The sequence below is a fragment of the Zootoca vivipara genome, chromosome 10, assembly GCF_965207765.1.
Source record: "Zootoca vivipara chromosome 10, rZooViv2.hap1.1, whole genome shotgun sequence".
NCBI lineage: Eukaryota > Metazoa > Chordata > Lepidosauria > Squamata > Lacertidae > Zootoca > Zootoca vivipara.
Window position 1 is genome coordinate 46,534,441 of NC_142593.1, and position 17,311 is coordinate 46,551,751.

Genomic DNA, 17,311 nt, shown 5'->3' on the forward strand with positions numbered 1-17,311 from the left:
GAGAATACCCAGGAGACCTATAGGAGTGCTACATTCACTTAGTGATGGTGGCAGAAACTGTTTAAAGAAAGGAGAAGCATCTGTTTTTTTACTTACATGCTTCTATCTTTCTCCAAAGTCTTTAGAGCTTTAAAGTTCTGGGAGCCTGGATTCTCTCCATTTTACTTCCCTACCACCCTTTTGAAAGTGCTAAAAGGAGAACATTCAACAAAAAGGAGGCAGCTGCTTTCCCATGGTGCTCAAGTGTGAAACTAGATGCGATGCTAATCATGTGTCTGGCCTTTACATGCTTGTTTTTTTGTTTACTATGTAGGGATGTGCTGGGTGCTAGGGGTGAGGGCACACAGTCCAGATTGGAACAAACATGAAGTCGGTGGGTAGGTGATGGAGGGAAGAGAGGGTATTTAGCTCTTTGACTGTTTGATACAGTTTGTGGCTTTTATAGATGATTCAGGGTTTTTTATTTTATTTACATTTTAATTGTTTAATTCTTTTTGGAAATTGTCCTGGGAATATGACCGAAGGGCAGTATATAAAAAAGATTAGCATAGCACCCCTATGATCCATTTGCTGCACTTGAACCTGTATAGAACCTGAACTGCTGGCGCATAAAATCTATTGGCAGAGCAGCTTTTTAAAAAGTATCTTTGGGGGAAAGGTACTTACTGTTGAAGTTCAGGATAAATCATCACTAAGGGATGATACTGAAAATGGTTCAGACTTCCAAATGGAAGAGAGGGGTAGGATTAGGCAATGAAAGTGGATAGAGTGATCCAACGGAGCACACATTGTATGATAATAATTATTATTATTTATTATTTATACCCCGCCCATCTGGCTGGGTTTCCCCGCCACTCTGGGCGGCTTCCAACAAATACCAAAATACATTAAAATATCACAGATTAAAAACTTCCCTAAACAGGGCTGCCTTTAGGTGTTTTCTAAATGTCAGGTAGTTGTTTATCTCCTTGACCTCCGATGGGAGAGCATTCCACAGGGCGGGCGCCACTACCGAGAAGGCCCTCTGCCTGGTTCCCTGTAGCTTTGCTTCTCGCAGTGAGGGAACCGCCAGAAAGCCCTCGGCGCTGGATCTCAGTGGACTGGACAATGGTGATGGAGACACTCCTTCAGGTATACTGCACCGAGGCCGTTTAGGGCTTCAAAGGTCAGCACCAACACTTTGATTTGTGTTCGGAAACATACTGGGAGCCAATGTAGGTCTTTCAGGACCGATGTTATATGGTCTCGGCGGCTGCTCCCAGTCACCAGTCTAGCTGCTGCATTCTGGATTAGCTGTAGTTTCCGGGTCACCTTCAAAGGTAGCCCCACATAGAGCGCATTGCAGTAGTTCAAGCGGGAGATAACTAGAGCATGCACCACTCTGGCGAGACAGTCCGTGGGCAGGTAGGGTCTCAGCCACGTACCAGATGGAGCTGGTAGACAGCTGCCCTGGATGCAGAACTGACCTGCACCTCCATGGACAGCTGTGAGTCCAAAATGACTCCCAGGCTGAGCACCTAGTCCTTCAGGGGCACAGTTACCCCATTCAGGACCAAGGAGTCCTCCACACCAGCCCGCCCCGTCCCCCCAAAACAGTACTTCTGTCTTGTCAGGATTCAACCTCAATCAATTAGCCGCCATCCATCATCCAACCGCCTATAGGCACTCACACAGGGCCTTCACTGGTTCTGATTTAAAGGAGAGGTAGAGCTGGGTATCATCATGGGATAAAAGGACAGGTCGTCTTATGGATCAGTAAATGCTTAAATAACAGGAATTAAAGAGCAGGTTCTCACAGTTGATGGATTTAACAGCTGAGGTCTCTTAGTGTTCAGTATTGGTCTCTGGAGTAAGGGGTGAGCAATTAAGTGACTACCTTTGTTCATAATAATAAATTGCTCAGGGTGACAAGAACAGAAAAGGATTGCAGAGAGCTCAAGAAGGTTCTCTCCTATGGGGTGGTCAGTAAAATGCCAAATGCAATTTACTGTAAGCAAGTGTAATGTGATGTACATTGGGACAAACGGTCCTAACTTCACATACTGTATATCCTAGTGGGGTCTGAACTGGTGGGAGATTGGCCACGAAGAAAATACTGGGATCATGGTGAAAATGGTAATTGAAAATGGTGAACCAGTGTGTGGCAGCTGTGAAAGATGCAAATTCCACATTGGTGACCAATAGGAAAAGAACTGAAAATAACATTGCCAATTATAGTTAGTGCACTTGGAATACAGTTCGGGTCAACACACCTCAAAAAAGAATATTGTTGAGCTGGAAAAGGTTCAGAAAATGACAACCAAAATTATCATGAAGCTAGAACAACTCCCCTATGAGAAAGAAAACAGCAATTGGGAGTTTTAATTCACAAAAAAGGCAAGTAAGGGGGAACATGGTAGAGAGGTATAGCAGGATATCTGGGGTGGAGAAAGTGGACAGAAAGGTTTTCATTTGAAGTCCTACAATTGCTTTAGGAACCCCAAGATACTCTGGAGTGGAAATATATACCAAGATTCTTAAACTGTATATATCACTCCAATAGCACATGAAAAAGCATTTGTATAATAAGCCGCAAGTCAATATAAAGTACTTCCAACAAAAAATTAAAACGAAGAAGGCAATGTTTCCAGCAAGCAGAATTTAATGTCAGTGCAGTAACTTCCAACCCATTTTATCTGCCCATCTGCATGACAAGCTATTTGCCTAGAAAGAATGCTTATTAACCAGGTGACTGGCAGCTTCAAGACTGGGAGACCCTCACTTGCTTCAGTTTCCACGTGGAACAGCAAGTCTACCCAGAAGTCACTTGTTCCAAACATTACCTCTCAGTGAGCCTGGCAGGAGGCATGCCACTCTCTTTCTTCATCTGCTTTTCAAACTTCTTAATTTCTGCATAGGTCATCTGAAAAACAAGCAGGCACACCTGAATCTCCTTCCTTTTGTTCAATACCCTGCAACACAGGGGAAGCATCTTCTTCAGCTCAAAGGCCACACACCCTCACAGATAACCTGCCAGGGTCCCCAAGCCCTTTCCCAAGAGCTATTCTACCAGAATTCCACTTACACAGACATAACATTAAGCAGACTTTGTTTCCAAGTGGAGGCATTTGGGATGCAGTGCCAGAGCAATCAATAATTAGTGCAATCCCTGCCAATGATTTTTAAATTTCCAGTTCTAAAAGTTCAGAACTTACCTCTGCTTCCTTCCTCCTCCTCATAATCTTTTGGTCTTCAATTGCCTTGACGGGGCGTTGCAGTATTGGTTTGGGAATCTGGATAATTGCTGCATGAATTTTAGCCATTATTTCATGCTGCCTTCGATTTTCTACCATTTTCTAAATATCCAATGAGAAGGTAATGAGATATTTAAAACTGGCTACCGACTGTTAAGTAAGTATTAATTACCCACAAAGCACTATCATTTTAGAGTCACTTTCTGCCCACACAAAGGTCGCAAACATATTACAAAATTGGGAGGAGTAAATAATGGGAGCTTTTTTGTTTTTTAAAAAAAACAAAGCAAAAAGAAAATGAGATATTATGAAGTTAAAGGGCTTGTAATCACTATAAACAGCATCTCAAATAAGTTTGCCATTTCTTACTGTTTGGCATTTGTTACATGTTGGACCCCTGGATGGTTAAGTCCAGTCAAAGGCGACTATAGGGTTGTGACATTCATCTCGCTTTCAGGCCGAGGGAGTCGGTTTTTGTCCACAAACAGATTTCTGGGTCATGTGGCCAGCATGACTAAACCACTTCTGGTGCAACAAAACACTGTTCACCTTCCCACCACAGTTTACCTTCCCACCACAGCGGTACCTATTTATCTGCTTGCACTGGTGTGCTTTCGAACTGTTAGGTTGGCAGGAGCTGGGACAGAGCAACAGGAGCTCTCCCCGTCATGGGGATTCAAACCGCTGACCTTCTGATCGGCAAGCCCAAGAGGCTCAGTGGTTTAGACCACAGTGCCACCCGCGTCCCTATTTGTTACATAAGAACATAGGAAACTCCCTTATACGGAATCAGACCATTGGTCTATCCAGCTCAGTACTGTCTGCACTGACTGGCAATGGCTCTCCAGGGTTTCAAGCAGGAGTCTCTCCCAGCCCCACCTGGAGATGCTGGGAATGGAGCCCTGGACCTTCTGAATGCAAAGCAGATGTTCTACCTAGGGCCATGCCCAGGGGTGGCTTCTCTGCAAGCAAATGATGGGCTGCAGGGTGGTGCAAGTCACACAGAGCCCTGCCTCCTGTTTGTCAAGACTATGATAGGACATCCTACCATGTCACACAGGAGGAACTTGCTGCTGGATGTGGGATGGCACATTCCTCACAACCTACATGGTTTTCACACTTGGTGGCAGTATGAAGCATCCTCAGGCAATCACCAGGGCCTGAGTGCCCCAGTGGGTTCCTAGTCCTAACACAGGGCCCTCCATTAGCTAGCAGCTACTCTGTACCCCTCGGTTGAGCCAGCTTGGAGAAAACTGAAAATGGTGGCTCCAAGCTGCCCTTAATAATGGCAGTTATACCTCCACAAGGGGCCCCACAAGCTAGCACTTTGGCACGTGCCCCCTCAAAACCTGGTGCCGGTCCTATTTACTTTAATAATCACAGAGTAACAAGCTGAACAGCTACAGTGGCACCTTGGCTTACGAACGACTCGACAACCGAATTTTTCGACTTACAAATGGGGGTAATGGCCGTGCGCTTACGAATGTCTCGACATCCGGAAAAAACCCACGGCGGTTTTAGATAGGGATTTTTCGACTTACGAATTTTTAGATAGGGTTGCTTCGACGTACGAATTTTTCCGTTTCCAATGCATTCCTAAGGGAAATCGCGCTTCCAATGGCGTTTTTCGACTTACAGATTTTTTGACTTACGAAGGTGCCTTCGGAACGGATTAAATTCGTAGGTTGAGGCACCACTGTATAATGAATTGAAAAGTAGTCTGCTACCTCATGCAAGTGTGACTCAGCATAAGTTGAAAAATTGTTATTTATAAAAACACCTTTTTAAATTTCCCATAGAAACTGCAGCTAAATAACATGATTTATCACAGCAGGATTCATTTTCTAATGTTCAGAGTCAAGCTTCAGGCTAAAACCTATTTCAGGAATTGTGAAATGTTGTATTAGAAATAACCTCCTTTGCCAGTCTTCAAAGTAGCAGGGGTGAGGGTGGAGCGACTGTAAGCCTAAACCCAATTGCTTTGTACTGGTGTCTTATTCCAAATGATGATGCCCAAGATCAAACTGTTATTGAGGCATATTGTTAAGGAAACGATTCAAATAAAATGTGAATGGGCAAAGAGTTTTTGCATGGGTGTGCAAAGCTTGATTTAAAAAACACCCAAATTCAGGAAGAAGACGTATGCCTAGAAGCAACTTTCCACACTCGCAACCACTGCAGATATGTATCTCCACCCCACTGGTCATTTGTGCCCCATTAAACTGACTGGATGTGTCTTTTGATGCCCAAAGAGATTCATATCCCCACTCAGGGCAATCAGTTGTTCCATATGAGGAACATAAATGGATTTCAAACAAAAATGCAATGCAATGGAATTCAGTACTATAACATTTTGCTTCTTTTGCAAAAATGGCAACAGACCACATTTTTGACTTCCCACTGAAGTCTCCCTACAGCCACTGCCAATGTGATTGCCAAAAAGCTTTAGTACAAATTTATCCAGGAAATGCTGGCCTTGGGTGGAAAATGGGTTGCCCACCCCTACTCTGGAGTCAGTTGCTTTAATGTGTTCTGCATGAGACTGCTATTGAAGGCAAAATGGAAGGCTGCAGCTTGCGTCCCTCCTAGTGGGAGGCAATAACCTATTCAGCCAGCTTTGCAAGAACTGTATTAGTTGCCAATTTGCTGCCAGGCTAAATGCAAGGCACTGGTGCTTGCTATTAAAGCCCCCTGCAGTCTAGGATTCACATACTTCAAAAGCAACCTGAATCCCACTGCCAAGCACTGGAATGACACTCCAGCATCACCTTCAGCGATATACAAATGAAACTAAGGGATCATCCACACTTTTACTTGTCCTGTGCCTGGAAAGCATAGGTCCAAGCGGTTTTATGCTTGTCCCGTACTTTCTAGGCACAGGTCCCATTGGTTTTGCCTTTACCCCACTATTTCCCCCCAGAAAACCCACTCTTTAGTGCTAAATCGGAACAAACAGCAATCCTCCGAAACCCCAATTGCTGTTTGCTCCGATTCAGCGCTATACTACAGGTTTTGTGGGGCAAACGGAACCTGTTCTAGCTGAATTTAAAAAAACCCACTACCATTTATTTCCATTAGCTTTCTATTATACATACAACACAATCCTCATTTACTTAGAAATAATTCCCATTGTGTTCAATGCGGCTGGTGGGAAAATTCATAGGCTTAAGCATAAAACAATGCACATTTCCTGCAACGTTGAGGTTTTTATATATAAAAAAATTAAATAGGCTTCTCACATTTTCAAATTGTTGAACAATTTTTTCCGCCTGAATTTTCTTTGCTTGCTGTTGCTCCACAAATTGCATCCGAGCTACCTTACTTTCGAGGTCCTTGGCTTTGCTGTGAAAGTTGTCTGAAATCTGCTGGAGTGTCAAGTCTACCTGACGCGGCACTAGAGATTTAAGGCGCTGAAATGAGAAGATTTTCCAAAAGATTTGAAGAAATCTTTATATTCCGCATTGAGTCATAGTAAAGTCCTTATACTTAGACAGACCTTTTTCTCCATCTAACCAAACATTGCCTACTCTAACTGTCAGCAGATCTCCAAGCTCTCAGGCAAAGAAAAGTTCTTCACAGCCCCTCCTGCCAGCTTCTTTTAACTAGAGATACTAGGGCCTGGTATTACATGCAAAGCATATGCTCTACCTCTGAGTCCTGGTCAAATTAGGACAGTTTTTTTACATGTCTGAAACATAGTTTATCTTAGCCTAGTTTTGGATAACTCACAGCTATAGGGATGAGTGAATCCATTGATTTCAGTTTCTCCTTTTTCCAAACTTTAGTTCTCCACATTTCCACATCAGTTTGCATTTTTTTTAATAAAAAAGGGAGGGGCTTGTGAAAATTCATCAGCATCTTAGTGTGAATTTCTCCGAATATATGCATGTTTGTATGCAATTTCCCCAAATGTACACATTTGCCATAATAAAACACCTTTTAGTATGTGCAGTTAATATATGCATTTTTAATACACAGTCTACATTAATATCTGCAATTTTTTTTACACATTACTTTGCCCAAGAACTGTGCTGCAAAAATTCAGAGGAGTGCAATTTTTAAAGGATGGCTGAATCTCCACATTGTTTAAGAAAGTGTGAACTGAGTAGGTTTGCCTTTAAATGTGAATCGAGTCAAATTTCTCTCCTATCCCTAACACCATTTGATGTACTTCATAGTTTTGCAGAGCTAGCAATGTCCAGATTAACAGCATCCACTGCCAGCCAATATGGTTGAAGCATTGTGGTTTATAATCTGCATAACTAAAGGTGGTGATTTCTGCTAAATCAGCGAAACTGCTAAGTCATACTCTTTTTTAACTGGCAGCTATGGTGATGACAATATTGGAAAAAATTAACTGTGCTTGGAAATATTTGCTGCTTCTCAGTGACAGTTGTGTGACATTTTGACATCTTAGATGACAATATGAATTAGAAGGAAATTTCATGCCATCAGCATAATGTGCTGTTAAGGAATGTGAAGAAGACGACAGCCTTGATGCCCAAACATACATGGAATCATGACATTATAGAGCTGTTTTGGAAAGCAAGCACAGGAATGCATCAGGGCGCACATACTCTAGGTGGAGAAGAAATAAGGGTTCCAGTTACGCTTAGATTATTGTAATCCGCAATTTACATTTTATGTAAGGTTACCTACATAAGTAATTAAATTGATACAGAAGATGGGAAATTCCATCTTCCAGATACAGTTCCTGTTCAATATAAAAGGTGCTTCACAGATTCATTTTCACTCTCTGCTTGCTCCCTGTTCAACTCTGCTTTGCATGCTTTTGCCCAGCTGCAGACCTGGATGAGTAGCTATTCCAAAATGTGAATATGTGAGAGAATTTAGAAATTCCATTTCACAACTAGTTGGGCTAGAGGAAGTTAGAAGGTGGCCAAATCCTTAGGACATTTTAAAGCTATTTTTCTAAAAGTATTATATTGCTATATTGCATTACATTGATTTATTTTGTTCCTATTTCCTCATATCACTATTAGCTATATGAAGATTATAATATTCCTCCAACGAAGCACTGTACACCAACAAACAGACTGATTTGTTTCAGATACAAGCCTAGTTTTTATCTGTTTTTCTGGGATGCTATTGAGCAAATGATTAGAGAATTCAATTAATGCTGGTGCATTGACCAGGAATGAGTGATTAAGTAAGCACTGATTGCTGATCAGTGCTTCTGCTTATCTACTAGCTGAGGCTACACACACAACTAAAGCTGCTGGATCAGGTTAGAAACCCTGAGCACTACACCTGTTTGTGGACATGGCTCCAGAGAGGGGCACATGCATGAATGCCTGCTTCTACACATGAATTCTCCCTTGCTGGATCAAGGCTACATTCTTTCAGAAAGCTTTGTAAACTATCCATCAATCTGATGAAAGTATCTGATAAATTATTGTTTAGTGAAGCAGCCCAGCTCAACGTAAATGAAATACCTCATGAAGCAAAACCAGGGTGCATAAAAGCCAATGGTTTTTTTTTAAAAAAAAAAATCAGATTTTTTCATTTAAATTGGATTTTTTAAATTTAAATTGATTTTTTTTATTTAAATTGGATTTTTTAAATAAAATGCTTTTGGAGGAAAAAAATCTTTCTAAAGATAGTTTTTTAAAAATTTAAGTTACATTACAGTCCAAAGGCCATCAGGAAATAAGGATTTGTTTTGTTTTTCATGTGTGCTGGAAATCAGTCTAAGTTTTTGGTTTTTAAAAAATGTTTAACCACATCAGTTAACAAACATGGAGACATACGGTATGCTATAATGTTATTGTTTTAGTTTAAAAAATTGTTTAAATTGTTATTAAGGAATGATTACTTTTCTCCTTCCAATAAAGTACAGCAGAAAAGTTGTCCAAATAAACTTACTAAACCTCACAATAATTTCATAATTATCTGTCTATGTATTTCTAATAGTATAACCAAATCAGTAATTTTTGACATAACTGTAAAAACAACTCTGAACATTTATTATTCCAAAAATGAAACATTAATCTGGTTGTAAATATTAAGATTATACCAGCAAGAATGCCTTTCTGTAAAAAAATGATTTAAATAAAGTCTTACTGACTAGTGATTTAAATCATGATTTAAATTGATTTGATTTAAATCAAATCCACCCTGAGCAAAACTAAATCAAAGAGAAGGTTTCCAAGTGAAAAGGAATGCCAGCCCCCTCAGTGTAGTTTTGGCCTGAAATATCTAGCTAATTTATTCTTGCCCTTATGGTAGTACAGGCAGCTTATACAGAGTGAGGATGTATGTGTGAGGATGGAACGTATGTTCTGAAAGATTTACAGCTCTGATCTCCTTATTTAGCCTTCTGGGCCTTTTGCCCAGTTTCAGCTTGCCAGGATAGAAACCAGGAATGAATGGCCAAAGCTACCGTATTTGTTGTAAGACTGAAAATGCAAGGAACTATGCAGATACCTGATGGGACACTGCGAAGCAAAGAGATCAGAGAGTTCTTAAAGTGGCTATTAGTTTGGTGAAATCCAATTTAAAGTAACCTCTAGAGCAATATGTGTCTTGCAAGTGGTGCTGGACTACAGCTCCCATCAATTAAGTCACCGCATCCATTACACAGAGATTCAGTAGATGGAACAGAAATTTAGTTTACAGGAATTCTATTTTGATCTCTCATGTCATGGGTATATATCTAAAAGGTATAGTCACATGTGATGTTTTGCTTCTCTATTGGGAAAGAGAAGCTCAACAAGCTCACCTCTCGATACATTTCAGTTCCCACGCTCTTAAGCTTTGCGGGAGCTGAAGGTCTCATTGCATCCATGGCAACTCCAGTGAGTCCTGCTTTTTTCTTTTTCTCTAGAGCCACATACAATTGATAGATCAGTTTGGTGGCAGCTCCATGCTGCTCTGTCATGATGTTTCGGGCCACATTCTGGTCAAACTGCACACCCAGGAGTTGAAGGGTGGGCTCCATGCGAGAAAAGTTGTTAAGTTTCGCACTGGCAAGCCTGAAAACACAAACAGACTCTGCAATTACATAAGGTTCTGTTTCCTTCGAAATGTGAAAATTCCCAAAAACTGATCCCAAAGCCCAGCATTCTTCAATAAGCATGTTCATTTACAGAGAGATAGAGCTAAACAAAATTATCATTAGGAACAGATCAAAATGTTTGGGTGACCACATTTTGCAACCTCAAGATTTTGAGCATATGAAACTGCCTTGTACTGAATCAAACTATTGGTCCATTTATAGGGTAATCCAATTTTGTCTACTCAGATGTAAGTCCTACTGAATCAAATGAGGCTTGCTCCCAGGTAAGTGGGATTATGGTTGCAGCCTTACCCCAACATTAATTATTCTGGCCACCATTCTCCAAGGTCTAAGGCAGAGATGTGGCCTAACCCTGATACATTAAACACTGGAGATACCTGAGTTGGAGCCCAGGACCTTCTACATGGAAAGAATGCACTCACTGAGCTATGGAACCAATCCCAGTTTCTTATCGCATCTATCTGGGTTTTGATAAGCTTTCTTGGGAGCATGGAAATCACCATTCAACAAGTATATATAGCAGCCACATGGGGAAGTGCTGGATGAAACATGTAAACATATGTAAACATACATCCCTCCTCTCCTTTTCCAAGTGGGAAATGTAGTTGCCTAGGACAGTTGGCCAAACATCATTAGTCCCCTTTTAGCAATAAACAATATCCCTATTCAGGCATTCATTTCTGAATGCATGAAGGAGCCAGCAGAAATATGCTCCTCTACACTAAACCACCTCTACACTAAAGTGTATGGCAGAAGCATACCTTCCCATCTCCAGAATTGGAAACTCTATGTGCATTGATGGCATTGAGATTGAGTCACTCACATGTCAGCTAGGAGGCACATGTTGTCATCAAGGGGGAGGGGCTAACCCATGCATACCTGCAGACCCCCATATGCCTTCAGTATTCCTAAACTGAGTTGGGAGGGATGGACTGCATTTTACACCAGCTGTCATCTTAATCTATTTGGACTGTCATCGGCAATCAGGGTTGTTAGGCAGATATCTAAGTCTTATGTCAAACATCCATGGTCCCTTGCCCCTCCTGGTCCTTCTCCTTTCTGCCACTGCCTGCTTTCTAGCTATCTTCACGTAAGCAAGCAGAGGCAGGAACATGGAGGAGCAACAACCCTGGCTCTCCCTCTTGTATTGAGCAGTGATGCAGATTGGTCCCAGAGGGAGAAAGCTAATGAATCATCAGTGGCAACAAGCAAGGAGGTAGGATTCCCCCTACTGAGGGCATCTTGCTTAAGCCCCCTACCCCAGGACTTGGAGCCACCACTTAACCTACTATGTTAACCATTTGATGTTGTGTATATACCATCTACTAACCTGCTTTGTGAAAACTGAGCAAAGTCATCCTGGAGTTCAAACTTGTTGAGAAGTTCTCCGATGAGGTAACCTGAAGAAAACTCACTGGCAAAAGACTCCATTTCTGGTTTATTTTTAAAGAGAAAAAGGAAAGGTTTTGTCCCCCCATTTGTTCAGACCTAAGGGCTGATTCATACGTTACCACTGTGAAGTGCAAGTAACTTTCCTGCAACTTCCTCCCATGCAGTTTCAGTAACATCCAGATCAGAAGCGGCTAACTGGTGCCCCTCAATATGTTGCTGAGCTACAACTACCATCTTCCCTGACCATTGACCATGCTGGATGGGGACATATCAGAGTTGGAGTCCAACAACACCTGGAGGTCCACAGGTTTCCCACCTCTGATCTACACAGAGAAGTCAACATTGCCTTTTCTCAGGCCATGTTTCAGCTAGCATGGGATGAAACCACGTGATCCACCTCACCAAGGTGCTTCCTCCATTTCAATCAGGCCTGTATCTGCATGACCCACCAAATCTATTAACCACACATTGTGGCCTGTGAAGCACTCAATGACACCCCCCCTTTTTACAAGCCCAGGCAGGCAGCATAAATGATAGGGTAGTTATCAACCCCCGATGGGTCACTGACTTGGTGTACCACAGCTTGCACAGATATGCTCTGGGCATTACTGACACTTGTGCAGGCCTGCTCCAGAAGCATTAATGCATGAATTGGCCCTAATGAAACAAATTTTAAAAATGAAGAGTTGCACACAACTAAGTCATATTCAGCATGTGTTTGTGGGAGGGGGCTCATTGGTTTGTTTTTGTTTTATTGTGTACTGTATTTTGTGTTCTCATTTTGTATTTTTATGTTGTAAACCACCCTGTGATCTTCAGATGAAGGGTGGTATACAAATTTAATAAATAATAATAAATAAAATATACCGGTACTCACTCAAGCCAATTGACTTAAGTCACATCCAATTATTTCAATGGCTCCACTTTGAGTATTATTTAGTTGGCTTCAACCTACAGTAAATTATTAAAATAGCAGCAGTTCTCTATTGCCTCTTCTAACTTAAAAGTAAAGGTAAAGGGACCCCTGACCATTAGGTCCAGTCGTGACTGACTCTGGGGTTGCGGCACTCATCTCACGTTATTGGCTGAGGGAGCCAGTGTACAGCTTTCAGGTCATGTAGCCAGCATGACAAAGCCGCTTCTGGCGAACCAGAGCAGCACACGGAAATGCAGTTTACCTTCCTGCTGTAGTGGTACTTATTTATCTACTTGCACTTTGACGTGCTTTCGAACTGCTACCGTAGGTTGGGAAGAGCTGGGACCGAGCAACGGGAGCTCACCCTGTTGCGGGGATTCGAACTGCCAACCTTCTGATCGGCAAGACCTAGACTCTGTGGTTTAACCCACAGCACCACCCATGTCCCCAACTTAAAAGTAAGCTGGAATAATTTCTTAAATTCTCTGTGTTTCAAGATGCTTCTTCTTCTGGGAAGAGTAAGACGACCCTAATTTGCAATATGAAGAAGCCTCGAGATACAATGGTAATTTGAGAGTTTATAATTGCCTCTCCCACAACCTAAAGAGCTCTAGAAATCTGGTAGTTCAGCTTCTCATTAGGGGCATTTCATCTCTCTGTGTGGATGATACTCTTCTCTGGAGGAAAGGCATTTGTAGATGAAATAGTAGGAACAACGGGATAAACATATATCTACAAGGACTGTCTGTACTCCAGAGTCCTTATTAATTGAGGAAATTCAACATATTTGTGTCCCTTGAAACTGCAGAAGAGTCTCCGGTGATAAAAATCATTGCCATGTGGGAGCTTTAGAGGTGTGTTGTGTAACTCAGAATGAACACCATGCATGAAAGGTGTTTCACTTAAGAAGCCTCCACTTCAGAAAGTGTGCAAAATGTACATACACAATTCTGCTATCTTAAGGCGTTAAGCGAGGCCTACTCAAAATTCTGAGCCACTAAGGCAAATGCAGCTCACAAGGCATTTGAGAAACAACCCACTGCTTTTCTAGGACTGCCAAAAATGTGGAGGTAGTAATGTAAAGCATTAGGCAGGTCACAAAACACAAGGTTATTTGGGAAGCTGCTACCTATTAAAAAAAAGATTTATGAGTTTGGATCAATTAGAACTGATTCAATCAATAAGAAGCACGTTGATTTGCACATGAATAAACTGAAAAAGAAAACACATTTGCAACTTATTTTTTGATAATGCTTGCATGCGTCACAGCAGGCGCTCTCAGGGGAAGAGGCATTCCTTTGTGTATGAGCAAAGGGAAGATAACACCTGCTACCCACAGTTTTTGTAAGACTGCACTAAAATAACTAAATAAGATTTTTCAAGCTATCTTCTGCCCGATAAGTCAATCAAAAGGTTCTTGAACCAAATAACTGACTGAAGGTTGCAGCCTTCTTTATTTTGAACAGACCGCTCAGGAGTGTAGGATTGCCAACCTAGAGAAAAGGTCCAAGGCAACGAGGAAAGAAATAGCCCCTGCTCCTCCTCCCACCCTGCTGCTCTGCCTTTCCCAACTTGCCATGGAAGCAGGAGGATGGATGACAAGAGGGGAAGCAGTGGGAGATAGATGAGCAAAAGCAGATACAACCTTCTAGGAACCTGTTAATAGTATGATTTGCAGTGATGGGAAACCCATGGCACTCCAGATTTATTGGAGTCCAACTCCCATCAGCTGATGGGAATTGCAGCAACATCTGGAGGGCCACAGGTCCCCCCATGCCTAGGTTAGAAAATAGTCCCCCCCTCAAATATGGTGCCATATAGGGTCTCTAGTTCTTTTAACAAAACCACACTGAGGCCATGATATGTCTTTTTGCACATATGAGCAAATGGTCATTATGTGTGGAAAACACCAGACATTCTGTCCATGCAACCCAATATACAATTCAGGAGCGGGGCTTTCCTGTGCTGCATCATAGTTACATGCAAACAAGGGAACTTCTGTACGTCTTGTCTGGTGTTACAAGTTCGAATTAGGAGAAGCTGCTTGTTGACATATTACAATTCTTACTACTCTCCATAAAGTATTACTGTCATTTCACTTTTAACCAAAGCCTGGTCTCTCTTGATTTCATTGCATTTTTTACAAATGTATCATATCTAAAAACAAATTCCTCTTATCATTCCAGACTCCCAGAATTGATACAAATACTCACAAAACATTTCAAAATTCCCAAAGTTTCAAGACCCCAGTTTCAAAATCAAGGAAGACAACCAAGCTGCATGGAATCCCTCCAAGTGCCATACAGGTTATTAGTTATTAATATTGATACTTAATATTACTGCCTCCCCTGGTTAAACCCAACCCACTCCCACCAACCCTCCTAGGGCATTTGGGACTCTAGCACAGTTATTAACATCAGTAATAACTTTTTTTGTTACTTGGGTGAAAGTTATTTCCAACAACAGAACAGCTGCTCCTTGTGCGAGTCCTCCTGGTACCTATTTTTCAATGATGGAAAAATAAGAACTACTAATGCAAGCACTTTAAACTTAAAGCAGTTTGATCATACTGTCTGTTTTGAATGGGCTCATGTATTTAAATTTGCTGCATTAGTTTGCATGCTGCATTAGTCTTTTGTTGTTGTTATTGAAGTACTTTTGTTTGTTTGTTTCTTACTACTCTGCTGCCTGCCCTGGGTATATATAAATACCCACACAGCATCTGTAAGAATGCAATGGTTTAGTTTAGTGCGACAGTGCTGAAACTTTGTAACTTCCTGCCTATTGACACCAAACAGGCACCTTCACTGTACTGTATGCTTTTTGCTGCCTGCCAAAGACATTTTTATTTATACATGTCTACCCAAATGTTTAGGAATCTGGTGTGAGTTTTATTTCATTTTAGTCTATCCTATGCATGTTTTTTTAATTGCGCCTGTCATTTTAGGGAAGTTTTTAATGTGTGACATTTTAATGTATTTTAATCTTTGTTGGAAGCTGCCCAATGTGGCTGGGGAAACCAAAGAATACAGTGTTTCTCATATTATAAGACACGTCTTATATTTATTTTTTCCTCAAAAAAACACACTATGGCTTATTTTCAAGGGATGTCTTATTTTTTTCCTCCTCCTCCTGCCGCGGCCGGCATTGCTGCTGCGCCTATCACTATGTCTTATTTTCGGGGTATGGCTTATATTCCTTGAATGCTTAAAAATCCTGCTATAGCTTATTTTATGGGTATGTCTTAAAATATGAGAAACAGGGTATATTATTATTATTATTATTTCCCCTTTTTAATGCTAATTGGTATTTTTTTTATTGACAATGCTATTGTTTTATCTCTCCTGTAAACCACTTGGAGGTTTCCACCCACCCACCCCCTAATCAAGTGGTGTGCAGATTCCATGAAACAGATAAGTAGAATCTACATTAACCAGGGGTAGCTCAGCCGTTAGCACATGAGACTCCCATCTCAGGGTTGTGGGTTCGAGCCCCACATTGGGAATTACATTAGGGTGGCAAGGCGTTAATGTCATGTTTAGGGGCAAACTCCTGCATTGCAGCGAGTCGGACGAGATGACCCGCGTGGCTCCCCTTCTATGAAATGTGATGTCTGTGGGGGAAGCAAATGAATCAGTAGCAAACCGTGCTCCTGAGCATGTGCAAAGCGCCATTCCTCTCACGAGGGGCTAAATAACAAGAGGAAGAAGAAAAGTCTCCACGCGTGTAGGGTTTGGAGGAATATCTGGTTTACAGGGCGGGGGGAAGGGCGATGTTCCCTCAGGCGAGCCGAAACGAAGCGTCTGCCTGCCTGAGAGGGGCGCCCCACACCTGAGCTCCACACCTCCGGGGGCTTCCTCGCCCGCCCGCCCGCCGCCTTAACCCTGCAAAGAGGCTCCCGCACTCACTCACTGTCCGCGAGAGCTTCACTTCTCTGTTCAGCCAATCGCACAGGATGTCCGTCATGGCTGCGAGCGGTGCCGGCTCCTCGCCCGACTGGGCTCGAGGCCGCCTCGAGCGCAGCTCCGCGTCCCGTCACCATGGCGACCCACTCGGCGGGGGAGGAGGCGCCGGGAGGAACGAGGGCGCGCGCGTGCGCAGCGGGGTGGGGTGGGGAAAGGTTTCTCCCTCAAGTCGCTTAGCGGCGCCGAAAACATTTCCCGCCAACCCGCTGTTTAAAGGGACGAGCCTTTGGCCCGAGAGCGCATGCGCGATTTGATGGCATGTGTTGCGCGAGGACGGGACGAGTGAGGCTTTAATTTAGGTACTTTAATTTCGAGTGCGGTGGGGGTCAGTCCTGGAGCACGAATTGCTTTTGCGTATATCTATTATAATTTATATTTATATTATACTGTATATATATTGTTGTGAGAATTTTAAGGTCACACACACACACACACACACACATATATGTATGTATGTATGTATGTATATATAATAAATGTTCATAAATGTACCAAGCAAACACGTACAGGAAAACAGTCCTGAAACCATTTTGACTCTACCATTTTGACTCTCCCAAACTGATCAAATGTTTCTCTGCAAGGAAGGAGGAACTGGAAAAAACACCCTTTGTCTCTCTCTGTGCTCACAAATCCTGCCTTAAGGGCACTTTAGGTGTGACACCTGGCTCAGGGGTAATTAATTTCACCAGATCTCTTCGGAGGTTCGAACTCCCTACCGGGGTAGGACCCTTTTAAACAGGCAAGAAAGCCTTTAAAACCTCTTATA

The 17,311-nt window shown here is 42.2% G+C and overlaps 1 protein-coding gene across 3 annotated transcripts in view; it reads right to left on the reverse strand.

Annotated features, from left to right (window-relative positions):
* The window catches only part of LOC118077328 (sperm flagellar and cilia associated 2), a 104,814-nt gene extending 88,173 nt beyond the window's left edge, over nt 1-16,641 (reverse strand). For 2 of the 3 annotated variants that reach the window (XM_088653329.1, XM_088653330.1), the window contains exons 1-6: nt 16,493-16,641; nt 11,603-11,705; nt 9,976-10,228; nt 6,473-6,643; nt 3,195-3,335; nt 2,823-2,902 (exon numbers count right to left, since the gene is read on the reverse strand). In XM_088653329.1, coding sequence (XP_088509455.1) covers nt 2,823-2,902; nt 3,195-3,335; nt 6,473-6,643; nt 9,976-10,228; nt 11,603-11,705; nt 16,493-16,622 — 878 coding nt within the window. In that variant the 5' untranslated portion in view covers nt 16,623-16,641. Of the gene's footprint in view, nt 1-2,822; nt 2,903-3,194; nt 3,336-6,472; nt 6,644-9,975; nt 10,229-11,602; nt 11,706-16,488 lie in introns of all 3 variants that reach the window. The other variant, XM_060280324.2, reaches the window with a different exon arrangement.
* Between the last annotated feature and the right edge of the window lie 670 nt (nt 16,642-17,311).